At 42.1% G+C, this 17,269-nt stretch overlaps 1 protein-coding gene across 5 annotated transcripts in view; it reads right to left on the reverse strand.

The window, feature by feature from the left end:
- The window catches only part of pemt (phosphatidylethanolamine N-methyltransferase), a 94,043-nt gene that overhangs the window by 16,352 nt on the left and 60,422 nt on the right, over positions 1 to 17,269 (reverse strand). For all 5 annotated transcript variants that reach the window (XM_029629140.2, XM_029629139.2, XM_029629138.2 and 2 more), the window contains exon 5: positions 8,266 to 8,377. In XM_029629140.2, the coding sequence (XP_029485000.1) occupies positions 8,266 to 8,377 (112 nt within the window). The remainder of the gene's footprint in view (positions 1 to 8,265; positions 8,378 to 17,269) is intronic.

Raw genomic sequence — 17,269 nt, forward strand, 5'->3', positions numbered from 1 at the left:
ACTCCACAACACTAACCTAATTGTGATGGATAAACAACAGTTACTCCACAACACTAACCTAATTGTGATGGATAAACAACAGTTACTCCACAACACTAACCTAATTGTGATGGATAAACAACATAGTTACTCCACAATACTAACCTAATTGTGATGGATACACAACATAGTTATTCCACAATACTAACCTAATTGTGATGGATAAACAACATAGTTACTCCACAATACTAACCTAATTGACAGAGTGAAAAGAAGGAAGCCTGTACAGAATACAAATATTCCAAAACATGCATCCTGTTTGCAACAAGGTACTAAAGTAATACTGCAAAAAATGTGGCAAAGCAATTCACTTTTTGTCCCGAATACAATGTGTTGTATTGATTTTATCCCAAACAACACAATAATGAGTACCACTCTCCATATTTTCAAGCATAGTGCTGGCTGCATCATGTTATGGATACGCTTGTAATCATTAAAAGAAACGAACTAACCACAGGCAAAATCCTAGAGGAAGACCTGGTTCAGTCTGCTTTCCACCAGACACTGGCAGGGGAATTCACCTTTCAGCAGGACAATAACCTAAAACACAAGTCCAAATCTACACTGGAGTTGCTTACCATGTAGACAGTAAATGTTCCTGAGTGGCCGAGCTACAGTATTGACTTAAATCTACTTGAAAATCTATGGCAAGACGTGAAGATGGTTGCCTATCAATGATCAAGGACCATTTGGCAGAGCTCGAAACACAATCCAGGTGTGGAAAGCACTTAGAGACTTATCCAGAAAGACTCACAGCTGAAGTCACTGCCAAAGGTGCTTCTACAAAGTATTGAGAGTTGCTTCTACAAAGATGTGTAAATGAGATATTTCTGTATTTCATTTTCAATAAATGTGCAAAAATGTCACTTTTCATTATGGGGTGTTGTGTGTAGATGGGAGAGAGAAAACAATCTAATCCATCCATTCAGACCTAGACTTTTTCCACATTTTGTGGTGTTACAGCCTGAACTCAAAATGGATTAAATCGTTTTCCCCCTCTCTTATTTCTCTCTTACAGCCTTTTTCTAAAATAAATAAATAAATAAATACAAATCCTCAGAAATCTACACACAATAACCCCATAATGACAAATCGAAAACAAGTTGACATTTTTGAAAATGAAAAACCTTACTTACATAAGTATTCAGACCCTTTGCTATGAGACTCGAAATCGAGCTCAGATGTATCCTGTTTCCATTGATCATCCTTGAGATGTTTCTACAACTTGATTGGAGTCCACCTGTGGTAAATTCAATTGATTGGACATGATTTGGAAAGGCACACACCTATCTATATAAGGTTCCACTGTTGACAGTGCATGTCAGAGCAAAAACCAAGCCATGAGGTGGAAGGAATTGTCCGTAGAGGTCTGAGACCGGATTGTGTCGAGGCACAGATCTGGGGAAGGGTACCAAAACATGTCTGCAGCATTGAAGGTCCCAAAGAACAGCGGCCTTCATCATTCTTAAATGGAAGTTTGGAAATACCAGGATTCCTATGGCCGCCCGACCATATTGAGCAATCAGGGAAGAAGGGCCTTGGTCAAGGAGGTGACCAAGAACCCGATGGTCACTCTGACAGAGCTCCAGAGTTACTCTGTGGAGATGGGAGAATCGTCCAGAAGGACAACCATCTCTGCAGCACTCCACCAATCAGGCCTTTATGGTATAGTGGCCAGACGGAAGCCAGTCATCTTCAGTAAAAGGTACATGACAGCCCGCTTGGAGTTTGCCAAAGGCACCTAAAGACTCTTAGACCATGAGAAACAAGATTCTCTGGTCGGATGAAAACAAGATTCAACTATTTGGCCTGAATACCAAGCGTCACGTCTGGTGGAAACCTGGCACCATCCCTACAGTGAAGCATGGTGGTGGCAGCATGATGCTGTGCGTGTGTTTTTCAGGAGCAGGGACTGGGAGACTAGTCAGGATCCAGGCAAAGATGAACGTAGCAAAGTACAGAGAAATCATTGATGAAAACCTTCTCCAGAGTGCTCAGGCTGAGGCAAAGGTTCACCTTCCAACAGGACAACGACCCTAAGCACACTGCTAAGACAAAGCAAGAGTGGCTTAGGGACAAGTCTCTGAATGTCCTTGAGTGGCTCAGCCAGAGCCCGGACTTGAACCCGTCTATGGAGAGACCTGAAAATAGCAACGCTTCCTATTCAACCTGACAGAGGTTGAGAGGATCTGCAGAGAAGAATGGAAAAACTCCCCAAATACAGGTGTGCCAAGCTTGTTGCTTCATACCCAAGACGACTTGATGCTGTAATCGCTGCCAAAAGTGCTTCAACAAATTACTGAGTAAAGGGTCTGAATACTTAGGTAAATGTCATATTTCAGTTGACATTTTATTTATAAATCAGCAAAAATGAAAAAAGTTTTTGCTTTGTCATTATGGGGCATTGATGAGAAAAAAAAAACGATAATCAAATTTTACAATATGGCTGTAACATAACAAAATTTGGAAAAAGTCTGGGGTCTGAATACTCTCTGAAGGCACTGTATATGCAGAGTCAGGAAGGATATTAGGAGAGCAAGGGAAAAGGAGGGAGAGAAGAAGGAGGTGTGAAGAATGTTATACGGTGATGATGGTGAGAGTGTATCGGGGGTTGACAAACACAGGAGGATGGTTTCCAGGTGCTGGTGAATGAGGGAGGTCTCTCTGTTAGAGCCAGATGTATATGGATAGCAGGTAAAGTGTTAAAACCTACTCGTGACAATACTGCATCAGTCTCAATGCATCTGCTAATCTCCTTTAGGTCATGGGATGGACGGAGGTAGAGTAAGTAGATGTGTGTGTGTGTGTGTGTGTGTGTGTGTGTGTGTGTGTGTGGGGGGGGGTGCATTTGGGTGAGTGTGTGGAGGTGCTTTGCCTGGATGAGCTAAGGAGAGCAAGGGAAGCAGAACTTGTAGCCTACGTGAAAATCTATTTTGTGGCAATGGAGACAGAGAGGTGGTTAAATCCCCCAAAAAACTAGGCACCAGGCACCTGTTAAGAATGATCCCAGGAGTTCAAGCCTCATAACTGTTGAATAGTCATGTGACGTTAAGAAATTAATGAACATGCAGTAATGCAACATCTCCAGTACTGTATCAGTCTGCATCATTGATACAATGGTGCAGTGCTATAGTTTGTGTGACTAAACAGCCTTTCGAAACCAATATCTGACCACTGAGCCACACGTGCGTGTGGGGGCACACCTCATGGTCCGACTGTAGCCCTTTCATCCCTGGGGTTACTGACGCTCGAGCGCGGGGGGATGCTGGAACGGCACAGGGGCGATACCGCTGCCTAGCAACTCAAACGATTTTAAAATGGAGGGAAAGAAGGAGTGCAGGGAGAAAAGTAGAGAAAAAAGGGAGCTGCAGGAAAGGAGGATAATAGGTTGCAGTAATAGGCTGCTCTCTCCTGCTGTCTGCCTAGCAACAGTGCCAAGCCACTCACCAGTGGTTTGGTCACTGTTGTCATGGAGACCACACACACATACAGTTTTCCGCTCCTGAAGGAGAAGTGATTCGAAACTCATAAACAGCAATACACAGAGTGACGTTTGACATTTGTAGTGCTCGTCATTGTTCCCCAGCTCCAAAATTATAATCTAATTGAGTCTTTATTTATACAGATTAGACGCAATTCCCTCAAGGTTTTGCATCCCTATGTTTTATCATGTACCGAAATGCAATTGTTTCTTTGCTGCAGGTAGAGTTTTTTTGTGTCCTGCATGAACACTCTGAAATAAATCAAATCAAAGTTTATTTGTCACGTGCGCTGAATACAACAGGTGTAGACCGTACAGTGAAATGCTTACTTACAGGCGCTAACCAATAGTGCAAAAAAAGGTATTAGGTGAACAATAGGTACAGAAATAAAATAAATAAAACAACAGTAAAAAGACAGGCTATATACAGTAGCGAGGCTATAAAAGTAGCGAGGCTACATACAGACACTGGTTAGTCAGGCTGATTGAGGTAGTATGTACATGTAGATATGGTTTAAGTGGCTATGCATATATGATGACCAGAGAGTAGCAGTAGCGTAAAAGAGGGGTTGGCGGGTGGTGGGTGGGACACAATGCAGATAGCCCGGTTAGCCACTGTGCGGGAGCACTGCTTGGTCAGCCCAATTGAGGTAGTATGTACATGAATGTATAATTAAAATGACTATGCATATATGATAAACAGAGAGTAGCAGCAGCGTAAAAGGAGGGGTTGGGGTGGGCACACAATGCAAATAGTCCGGTTAGCCATTTGATTACCTGTTCAGGAGTCTTATGGCTTGGGGGTAAAAACTGTTGAGAAGCCTTTTTGTCCTACACTTGGCACTTCGGTACAGCTTGCCATGCGTAGAGAGAACAGTCTACGACTGGGGTGTCTGGAGTCTTTGACAGTTTTTAGGGTCTTCCTCTGACACTGCCTGGTACAGAGGACCTGGATGGCAGACAGCTTTGCCCCAGTGATGTACTGGGCCGTACGCACTACCCTCTGTAGTGCCTTGCGGTCGGCGGCCTAGCAGTTGCCGTACCAGGCAGTTATGCAACTAGTCAAGATGCTCTCGCTGTTGCAGCTGTAGAACCGTTTGATGATCTCAGGACCCATGACAAATCTTTTTAGTTTCCTGAGGGGAATAGGCTTTGTTGTGCCCTCTTCACGACTGTCTTGGTGTGTTTGTACCATCCTAGTTTGTTGTTGATGTGGACAGCAAGGAACTTGAAGCGCTCAACCTGCTCCACTACAGCCCCGTCGATGAGAATGGGGGCGTGCTCGGTCCTCCTTCTCCTGTAGTCCACAATGATCGGCTTAGTCTTGGTTACGTTGAGGGATAGGTTGTTAGTCTGGCACCACCCGGCCAGGTCTCTGACTTCCTCCCTATAGGCTGTCTCGTCGTTGTCGGTAATCAGGCCTACCACTGTTGTGTCGTTTGCAAACTTAATGATGGTGTTGGAGTCGTGCCTGGCCACGCAGTCGTGGGTGAACAGGGAGTACAGGAGGGGACTGAGCACGCACCACTGGGGAGCTCCAGTGTTGAGGATCAGCGTGGCAGATGTGTTGCTGCCTATTCTTACCACCTGGGGGCGGCCAGTCAGGAAGTCCAGGATCCAGTTGCAGAGGGAGGTGTTTAGTCCCAGGATCCTTAGCTTAGTGATGAGATTTGATGGTACTATGGTGTTGAACGCTGAGCTGTAGTCAATGAATAGCATTCTCATGTAAGTGTTCCATTTGTCCAGGTGGGAAAGGGCAGTGTGGAGTGCAATAGAGATTGCATCATCTGTGGATCTTTTCAGGCGGTAAGCAAATTGGAGTGAGTCTAGGGTTTCTGGTATAATGGTGTTGATGTGAGCAATTACCAACCTTTCAAAGCACTTCATGGCTACAGACGTGAGTGCTACGGGTCTGTAGTCATTTAGGCAGGTTGCGTTTGCGTTCTTGTGCACAAGGACTATGGTGGTCTGCTTGAAACATGTTGGTATCACAGACTTAAATGAGGGACATGTTGAAAATGTCAGTGAAGACACCTGCTAGTTGGTCAGCACATGCCCGGAGCACACGTCCTGGTAATCCATCTGGCCCCGCAGCCTTGTGTATATTGACCTGTTTAAAGGTCTTACTCACGTCGGCTACGGAGAACGTGACCACACAGTCGCCTGGAACAGCTGATGCTCTCAAGCATGCCCTAGTGTTGCTTGCCTCGAAGCGAGCATAGGAGTGATTTAGCTCGTCGGGCATCAGATGTAGGTGTAAGCTCGGGTCACTGGGCAGCTCGCGGCTGCTTCCCTTTGTAGTCTGTAATAGTTTGCAAGTCCTGCCACATAAGACGAGCATCGGAGCCGGTGTAGTATGATTCAATCGTAGCCCTGTACTGACGCTTTGCCCGTTTGATGGTTCGTCACAGGGCATTGTAGGATTTTTTGTAAGCTTCCGGGTTAGAGTCCCACACCTTGAAAGCGGCAGCTTTACCCTTAAGCTCAGTGTGAATGTTGCCTGTAATCCATGGCTTCTGGTTAGGGTATGTACGTACAGTCACTGTGGGGACGACGTCCTCAATGCACTATTTGATAAAGCCAGTGACTGATGTGGTGTACTCCTCAATGCCACAGGAAGAATCCCGGAACATGTTCCAGTCTGTGATTGCAAAACGGTCCTGTCGTTTAGCATCTGCTTCATCTGACCACTTTTTTATAGACTGAGTCACTGGTGCTTCCTGCTTTAATTTTCACTTGTAAGCAAGAATCAGGAGGATAGAGTTGTGGTCGGATTATCCAAATGGAGGGCAAGGGAGAGCTGTGTATGCGTCTCTGTGTGTGGAGTACAGGTGATCTAGAATTATTTTCCCTCTGGTTGCACATTTAACATGTTGATGGAATAATTAACATCCTAATGACAAGAGAATAAACCGTTAATACCATCAAACTAATTCCATATAATGAGAGCACAAGACAGTGTGCAGGAAGGAACAACAGCGGAAAGAGCAACAGCAGACAATATGTTGTATTTTACACCGTGAGTACAGGCTGTTTTGGAGCTGCAGTCTAGGCTATCAACTGAGCCCTAGTGCACACTGAGACCTCCATTAGGGGTAATTCTGGCCTTCCTGTTCTGTCTGATGAGTGGAGAATATGTAGCCCCCACCATCTCATGTGCTGTCTGTACAATTTTCATGCATTTACATTTTAGTCATTTAGCAGACGCTAAAGAACATACATTTACATACTTTTTTCATACTAGTGGAACCCGCAACCCTGGCGTTGGAAGTGCCATGCTCTACAAACTATGCTACATGGAACTACACCTCAGGCCGCATGGCAAATGGCCCAGGAACACAAGAACAATACTTGAGGGCCAGTCAGTCCTCCCCCTGTCAAGAGGAAAGAAATCTCTCAAGGAAAGACGCAAGCAGGTTTATCAAATCAAGCACATAGCCATGTAATCTCCATAGACAAACATTGGCAGTAGAATGGCCTTACTGAAGAGCTCAATGACTTTCAAAGTGGCACCATCATAGGATGCCACCTTTCCAACAAGTCAGTTCGTCAAATTTCTGCCCTGCTAGAGCTGCCACGGTCAACTGTAAGTGTTATTATTGTGAAGTGGAAACGTCTAGGAGAAATAACGTCTCAGTTGCGAAGTGGTAGGCCACACAAGCTCACAGAACGGGACCGCTGAGTGCTGAAGCACGTACTACCAAGTTCCAAACTGCCTCTGGAAGCAACGTCAGCACAAGAACTGTTCATCGGAAGCTTTATGAAATGGGTTTCCATGACTGAGCAGTCACACACAAGTCAAAGATCACCATGCGTGATACCAAGCATCAGATGTAGGTGTGTAAACCTCGCCGCCATTGGACTCAGAAGCAGTGGAAACGCGTTCTCTGGAGTAATGAATCACACTTCTCCATCTAGCAGTCTGACGGAAGAATTTGGGTTTGCCGGACACCAGGAGAACGCTACCTTCCCCAATGCATAGTGCCAACTGTAAAGTTTGGTAGAGGAGGAATAATGGTCTGGGGCTGTTTTTCATGGTTCAGGCTAGGCCCCTTAGTTCCAGTGAAGGGAAATCTTAATGCTACAGCATACAATGACATTCCAGACTTTGTGGCAACAGTTTGGGAACGCCCTTACCTTTTTCAGCATGACAATGCCCCTGTGCACAAAGCGAGGTCAATACAGAAACGGTTTGTCGAGATTGGTGTGGAAGAACTTGACTGGCTTGCACAGAGCCCTGACCTCAACCCTATTGAACACCTTTGGGATGAAATGGAATGGCGACTGCGAGCCAGGCCTAATCGCCAAACATCAGCCCGACCTCACTAACGCTTGTGGCTGAATGGAAGCAAGTCCCTGCAGCAATGTTCCAACATATAGTGGAAAGCCTTCCCAGAAGAGTGGAGTCTGTTATAGCAGCGAAGGGGGTACCAACTCCATATTAATGCCCATGATTTTGGAATGAGATGTTCGATGAGCAGGTGTTCACATACTTTTGGTCATGTAATGTATGTCCTACGGAGCCATTGTACCGACTTCCTGTTATGATGAATATTACTTCACTACAAAGTGAAGTGCTGTCATTATGTCTTGCCAATCAGACAGTGTGAGTGGGACTGGGACCGGAGAATTATGGGTTTTCAGCTAGCCAAACAAACAAACCAATGCACACACACCTAGCACAAACATACACTCAAACACACTCTCTCTCGCACCCACAAACAGACACGGACACACAGACTTACATGAATGCGAGTCCCAGATAGTTGGCAGTGCTGCCCCAGTACATAGGGTTCTCAGTTACATTGAAGGGGAAACCTTTCACTTTCTCTTCCATCAGGATCCCAAAATAGTCACCTGGAAGAAACACACGGACATAAGATATTCAATACATCACACTACAGGTGACCAGATACACTACCCTCACAAGGCACACTGATAAGCTTTAATATTGCAGATAGATTGTGGCTCTATTAATGTTATTGTCTGCATCATTTCCAATCACCAATATACACTGAAAAATATATATACGCAACATGTAATGTGTTGGTCCATGTTTCATGAGCTGAAGTGAAAGATCCCAGAAATGTTCCATATGCACAAAAATATTATTTCATTAAAAAAAATGGCACAAATTTGTTTACATTCCTGTTAGTGAGCATTTCTCCTTTGCCAAGATAATCCATCCACCTGACAGGTGTGGCATATCAAGAAGTTGTTTAAACAGCATGATCATTACACAGATGCACCTTGTGCTGGGGACAATAAAAAGCCACTATAAAATGTGCAGTTTTGTCACACAAAGAATGCCCCAGATGACTTTTTGAAGGAATGTGCAATTAGCATGCCGACTGAAGGAATATCCACCAGAGCAGTTGCCAGAGAATTGAATGTTAGTTTCTCTAACATAAGCCGACTCCAACGTCATTTTAGAGAACTTGTCAGTATGTCCAACTGGCCTCACAACTGCAGACCACGTGTAACCACACCAGCCAAGGACCTCCACATCCAGCTTCTTCACCTGCGGGATCGTCTGAGACGAGCAACCTGAACAGCTGATGAAACCGAGGAGTATTTCTGTCTGTAATATAGCCCTTTTGTGGGGAAAAAACTAATTCCAATTGGCTGGGCCTGGCTCCCAAGTGGGTGGACCTATCCCCTCCCAGGCCCACCCAAGGCTGCGCCCCTGCCCAGTCATGTGAAATCCATAGATTAGGGCCCAATTCATTTATTTCAATTGACTAATTTCCTTTTATGAACGGCAGTTAGGAAAACATTTAAATTGTTGCATGTTGCGTTTATATATATTTTTCAGTATATTTCTTTGTAAATATATAGTAAATATATTATTTTAAATACGGTACATATATTTTTTAAACAACCCCTCCCCTAATTGGAGTAAACTAATGGACAACATTACTTAGGTTTCTTTGCTCAGCTTATAAATACTATATACATTTTGCAGACCGTATATTTGACATCAGTTATATTTGGTTTGTTTTTAGTCTGAGCCGTCAGCTACCCTTAACCCCTCCCATCTATCTCTTAAGACCATCCAGTTTTGATTTCTAACTGCCATATATGTATTTTCCACTCTGTGCTGTGATGTTTTACAAAGGTTCTGACCCTTTATATGCTCATAGTTTCTACAGATTGCAAATTAAATAAATATTTTTGCTAAGAGTTGTATTATATTACTGATTGATTGTCTATGACTTTTCAAATCACCCAGAAGCGCTCTTTTCAGAGTTAGCTCCTAATAAATGTTGCTATTTTTTTTACCATTCCTGAACCTTCGACCAAAAACAAGCTTCATATGGGCAGTACCAAAACAAGTGATCTAATGATTCTGTCTCTTTGCAGCAAAATCTGCAGAGTTGGGATGGTTGTATCCCCCCGTATATATAAATAACATTTTATTGATTGCAAGTTTGATATAATAATTTAAATTAAGTTTTGAATCCGGCGTCGTTTTATGCATCAATTCATGAACCATATGCCATGGAATCGGTACATCGAAAATCTCCTCCCAACTATTTTGCAACCTGTACGGCACAGCTGTACATTTTTTGGTCCTTAAATAAAAAAGTACACCAGTTTTATTTATCACAATCTTTAACCAATTTTGGTCTTTAATGCAGGACAGACAAGTTCCTTATCTTCTCCCCCTTCCACTTGCCTCCTTCATTTTTGTGGTAATGCTGCAATCAGTTGGTTGTAACTTCGGATAGAGCAGACATTTCCATATATTTCTGTTAACTGCATGTGACATACATTAACTCCACCAGTTCGATTTATGATAAAAAACGTATCTTTGTCAATTTATTTTTAAATTCTCAAAAAAATCATGTTTTTTTTAAATCAATTTGTGTGTTTGAGATGAACAATAATATTTGTTCTGTCTTTTCGGGTGTAATAAAACCAAAAAAGTGGTTTTAAAAATAGCAATATTTTGGAGATTCATTCATTTTCAAAAGGCCATTCTTGAACACTGGGTGTGCCATTCTTGCTAATCTGCTAGAGAACCAGTTCGGATTTAAGTATAGTTTTGTATGACTGAAGCCTTTAGTGAGAGGTCTAATGCATGAATATTTAATCATTTCTGCCCTCCGAATTCATATTAATTATATAAATAGGCCCATAAATATGGCTAAATATTTTGGCTTGGTGGATGGTTATAAAATGGAGGAAGGTGGAGGGAATGTATGAGTGAGGCTGGTGGCAGGAGTCTCTGATCTGGGGCATAACTCAGTGAGCACCTGGCTGCCAACTGGCATAACCTGCCAGTGGGAGCTCTCCCACCATACACAGACGACACAAAAATACACTATTATGGTTGGTTTGGCAACATCTCTGGATTTTTGCATTAGGGTGAGGAGGGGTATACTATGAAGTTACAGTTGAAGTCGGAAGTTTACATACACTTAGGTTGGAGTCATTAAAACGTGTTTTTCAACCACACCACACATTTCTTGTTAACAAACTATAGTTTTGGCAAGTCGGGAAATATCAAAAGAAATCAGCCAAGACCTCAGAAAAACTATTGTAGACCTCCACATGTCTGGTGCATCCTTGGGAGAAATTTCCAAATGCCTGAAAGTACCACGTTCATCTGTACAAACAATAGTACGCAAGTATAAACACCATGGGAACAAGCAGCCGTCATACCGCTCAGGAAAGAGACGCGTTCTGTCCTAGAGATGAACGTACTTTGGTGCGAAAAGTGCAAATCAATCCCAGAACAACAGCAAAGGACCTTGTGGAGATGCTGGAGGAAACAGGTACAAAGTATCTATATCCACAGTAAAACAAGTCCTATATTGACATAACCTGAAAGGCCGCTCAGCAAGGAAGAAACCACTGTTCCAAAACCACCAAATGAAAAGCCAGATTCCGGTTTGCAACTGCACATGGGGACAAAGATCGTACTTTTTGGAGAAATGTCCTCATGTCTGATGAAACAAAAATAGAACTGTTTGGCCATAATGACCATCGTTATGTTTGGAGGAAAAAGAGGGAGAATTGCAAGCAGAAGAACACCATGCCAACCGTGAAGCACGGGAGTGGCAGCATCATGTTGTGGGGGTGCTTTGCTGCAGGAGGGACTGGTGCACTTCACAAAATAGATGTCATCATGAGGATGGAAAATTGTGTGGATATATTGAAGCAACATCTCAAGACATCAGTCAGGAAGTTAAAGCTTGGTCGCAAATGGGTCTTCCAAATGCACAATGACCCAAAGTTGTGGACAATAAAGTCAAGGTATTGGAGTGGCCATCACAAAGCCCTGACCTCAATCCTATAGAACATTTGTGGGCAGAACTGAAAAAGTGTGTGCCAGCAAGGAGGCCTACAAATCTGACTCAGTTACACCAGCTCTGTCAGAAGGAATGGTCCAAAATTCACCCTAATTATTGTGGGAAGCTTATGGAAGGCTACCCGAAACATTTGACCCCCATTAAAGGCAATGCTACCAAATACTAATTGACTGTATGTAAACTTCTGACCCACTGGGAATGTGATGAAAGAAATAAAAGCTGAAATAAATCATTCTCTGCTATTATTCTGATATTTGACATTCTTAAAAAACTCCTTAGGGCTGCAATCCCGTTAACGGGATCGATATGACAACAGCCAGTGAAAGTGCAGGGCGCCAAATTCAAAACAACAGAAATCTCATAATTAACATTCCTCAAACATCTTATACCATTTTAAAGTTAATCTTGTTGTTAATCCCACCACAGTGTCTGATTTCAAATAGGCTTTACAGTGAAAGCACCACAAACGATTATGTTAGTTGACCACCAACTCACAGAAAAACAGCCATTTTTCCAGCCAAAGAGAGGAGTCACAAAAAGCACAAATAGAGATAAAATTAATCCCTAAACTTTGATGATCTTCATCAGATGACACTCATAGGACGTCATGTTACACAATACATGTATGTTTTGTTTGATAAAGTTCATATTTATATCAAAAAATCATAGGCGCATTCCTTTCACTAGTTCCAAAAACATCCAGTGATATTGCAAAGAGCCACATCATTTTACAGAAATACTCATTATAAATGTCGATAAATATAATTGTTAGACATGGAAATATAGATATGCCTCTCCTTAATGCAAGCATTGTGTCAGATTTCAAAACAACTTTACGGAAAAAGCAAACCATGCATAATCTCAGACGGCGCTCAGAAAATAAATAAAATTATCCGCCATGTTGGTGTCAACAGAAATCAGAAATCACATTATAAATATTCCCTTACCTTTGACTATCTTCATCAGAATGCACTCCCAGGAATCCTAGTTCCACAATAAATGCTTGATTTATTTATGTCCAAGTAGCTACTTTTCGTTTAGTACAAAAATCCAAAAGCTTGTGCAGGTCCATCCAAACGTCGGACGAAAACTTCAAAACATTATATTATAGGTCGAAGAAACTTGTCAAACTAAGTATAGAATCAATCTTTAGGATCTTGTTATCATAAATCTTCAATAAAATTCCAACCAGAGAATTCCTATGTCTGTAGAGAAGCCATGGAACGCAGGTCGCTATCATGTGAAATGTGCGTGACCAGGACCTGGCTCTCTGCTAGACCACTGACTCAAAGAGCTCCCATCCGGCTCCTCAACACAGTAGAAGCCCCATTCAAGTTTCTAAAGATGGTTGACATCTAGTGGAAGCCCTAGGAAGTGCAACATCATCCATATCCCACTGTGTATTCAATAGGGGCTGGGTTGAAAATCGACCAACCTCAGATTTCCCACTTCCTGTTTGTTTTTGCCTGCCATATGAGTTCTGTTATACTCACAGACATCATTCAAAGAGTTTTAGAAACTTCAGAGTGTTTTCTATCCAATACTAATAATAATATGCATATATTAGCAACTGGGACTGAGGAGCAGGCCGTTGACTCTGGGCACCTTTCATCCTAGCCACTCAATACTGCCCCTGCAGCCATAAGAAGTTCAAATAAAATGGTGATCCTAACTGACCTAAGACATGGAATTTTTACTTGGATTAAATGTCAGGAATTGTGAAAAACTGAGTTGAAATGTATTTGGCTACGGTGCATGTAAACTTCAGACTTCAACTGTAGGTAGATCTGTCAGGATTTTCTAAAGCGAGCCAGCTTCATCTAGCTTCACATTCCAACTCAGGCCTCATCCATGTTACGAAGGTGGATATTGATCCCGCACCTGCCGCTAACTCAAACCAGGATTGCAACTGCATGTGTGTCGCAGCTGTATAGCACAACGAGTCGAACGCCAAACTCTTCATTGAGACAATGCTGGAACAGCATTGAGAGACAAATTATTCTGAAAATTCAGCCTATGGTGGTTAATAAACTGGTTGTTTCGAACCTCTGATGCTGATTGGCTGAGAGACGTGGTATATCAGACCGTTTACCATGGGTATGACAAAACATGTATTTTTTAATTACATTGGTAAACAGTTTAAAATGGCAATAAGGCACCCCCGGGTGTTTGTGGTACATTGCCAACATACCATGGGCTTTATCCAGGCACTCAGAGCTGCATCGTGCTTAATTAAGAACAGCTCTTAGCAGTGGTATATTGGCTATATACCAAGCCCCCTCGGGCCTTATTTCTTAATTAGAAGTGCCATCTTTCTTTTATTACACGTATCGTTAATGCCGTCTTATCAATGAACCTGGCACCCTTTTTTCAATCATATTGATCAAATAATGGTCATACAAAATGCCATTGCTAAATTTGCAGTTTGATAGGTATTTTAATATTAATATTTTTAACACAAAATATTTGATCAATCAAATATTTGATCAGTCTTTTTCCTCAAATGAAAGGGAGGATGATGTCATTTTTGCGAGAGGGAGAGAATCTGATTTCTGGCAAAAATGTGAGTCACCTTCGTGGCAACGGTTATCCCGAACTCTGAATTTAGTTTAGCTCCTCTATCCCGCTTCGAAGTATACCCCTCAGCTGTTTGGTTTGGTAGGTGAAAGGTGGAGAGCGGTAGGGGCGAAGGGAGGTGTCATGACGTTTGCCTGGGGGTAGGTTTATGACAGTCAAAAAACCTCTTTCCCCCTTTTTCCTCTCTCTACCCTACTGATGTTACATTTGCAAAACCCTTGGTTAACATAGAGATTCTGGGAACATCACAAGGTGGGGGGAAATGAACTATATTCTGGTAATCTGACCAATTGAACATATGCGGTGGTACTTAATGAATATGATGTCAGTTCGGTTGTCATCTGAGACATTCTCAATGATAAGATGACATAAACTCTACAGTGGAAAGTCTACACATCAGAATTATCGGATTCACATGGAATTGTTCAATTTAAATGTTTGAATATGAAATTATTCGTGATGGGATGAAATTTGATTTTAGCTTCTAAAATGTAAGATTTGGGTTTTCATAAGGTAGGGCGCTGCTCAATCAGTGGCCTGCCCCTGTGAAGGGACATGGGCTATAAAACTTTTCAAACACGCCCTCCTCTCCCTTCCTATATAAAGCCTTGACGACAATATAACCTCCTGTTCCGAGGATGTAGGATGACGGTCCGATGTCAGAATGGTTCCGATAATAACTACAGAACGAAGCCAACATCAGCTTGAGCTTTGGCTGCGAATGGTATTAACTTTGAACTCTTATTCACTACAGAAGTGATACCTCCTAGCTGTTGAGTTAGCAACAGCCGCTGCAAACGAGGGTTATTAGGAAGGAACAGACAAGAGTATCCCGTCTACCACACAACGGTGTTACTACAACGTATCCAATTGACAACCAGAGACATTCTTCAAAGGACAAAGGAGTCGGTTGGATAACACGGCCTTCCATCTACCACCAACCTAACGAAGCGCAGCTCAGAGTAAATATTTATTGCATTTTCCTTTTCCAAATGGGCGGTAATTTAGAATGCATAAGATACTGTATTTACGATAGCACAGCTTCGTCCTTTGTTCTTCAATCTTCCCACTCAAACCCAGCCCCTTTTCTTTTGTGTAGCAAGCTGTCATATCTGTTCTGCCTGCTAGGGACGTTTTCCTTTATGACGTAATTTGTAATCAAGTTATGATTTAATTATGTTTAATTCTGTGTGATTAGTTAGGCATTTAGTAAATAAATAATTAAACTTGTTAAGCCAGGGTTCGTGCAGATAACCAATCATTTTTCAGATGAGACTGAATTAAGATGACGATTAATATTGACTGCTATTGATGTAAAATATTACTAGGTCTTTAAGAGTTTATTCGGAAGATAACAGCTCTATAAATATTATTTAGTGGTGGCCGACTCTCTAGTTAATCACTTATTCCGGCATAGCCAAAGACACGACAGAGGTTACACTAAAGTAAGGTGTAGGCTGAGGCATTGCTCAGTGTAACTGGAGAACCCGCATGGCTTCGACTGCAGTGTGAATTATTTTCCATACAAACAGTACCTCTCTCTCTAAGTAAAACAGACAAGTTGATCTTTTCTAATTCACACAGATGGCCATTTTCATTTTCTCTTTAAAATGCCAAATGTAAGAAGAGGCAGGTAAATACATGTTTTTATATATAATGGCTTACATTATGTAGTCTGTGTGATTGACTTACATCAACAAATCTTTGCTGAATAGAAACCTGGCTTTTAGGGCATCATAACAAAACCATGGTAAGCTAAATTGACTTTCTCTGCGTCACTTTAGAAGATAACTATATTTTTCAATTTGGTTACGAGACTTCAAACCCAGATTTGTTGACAAATGACCAAAGTCACTGAAGGAGTGTTTCTTTACAGTACACTACATTATCTAGAGACTCCAAGCCCCCCCACCAAACTGATGTGGCTCTGCTTTATGTATTCTTTGAGTATTAGAAATACCGGTCTCTTGACGTAAAAAAAAAACTAATGACACTCAGCATTCACATGATGGCTTAAAGGTGAAAAATATAAGTGATAAAGAGTTTCAGAGAAAAACATGAATGCAAGAGCTGTGGTATATGGACAAAAATCCATTAGAATGATACGTTTATAACTATAATGTGCACCTCCCTTACTTTTTTACATTACCCTTAAAACTACTACTACTAATTTGAATGGCATAGCTATCAACGTACCCATTAGCAATTGGCCATATTAGCAGACGTAGTTCATTTCAAACATCACATTTCCGTACAGGTAAACTATTTATATTTACTGACATCCTCGGTAAGTGGTCAGTTCGGTCGTCACGATCATTTTCTGTTTATCATCCCCGCTCTTATGAACACAATTTCGAAACGGTGTAGCTGCACGCACCCAACATGACCATTTTAGAGGTTTGGAGGCCCCACAAACACTTACTCTCTTCGGAATCACCTCAAAACGCACTAGTCGGTTTACCTCCCCTCATGTCGATTGGTATGTTATTCGTCCTAGTCTACCCACCTAAAAATCCACCTTCACGAGGATAAACACTAACTTCATAAACAGCCATCATTGTTCACTTAGCTGCTCCACAGCCAATGGGCTTGGTTTCACTTTAGGAGCCATGGCACTGTAGCTCATTCTAAATCACAGTTACCCACTCACACCTTATGGCAGTAACCGCTGCATGATTTGATTATTCCAAGCGTAATGTTGACACCTTTATCTTCCTTCAGGGCCTATTGACCTCCGCAGTAGAAGACATAAAAAAGAAACATAGAAACTGACAGAAGAATTGGACGCAGGAGCTTCAAAACATTGTGGGATTCAGAGTGAGTCAACATTGAGTTATAGTTATTTTTAAACAAG

Source organism: Oncorhynchus nerka, linkage group LG23 (genome assembly GCF_034236695.1).
Source record: "Oncorhynchus nerka isolate Pitt River linkage group LG23, Oner_Uvic_2.0, whole genome shotgun sequence".
NCBI classification, from domain to species: Eukaryota; Metazoa; Chordata; class Actinopteri; order Salmoniformes; family Salmonidae; genus Oncorhynchus; species Oncorhynchus nerka.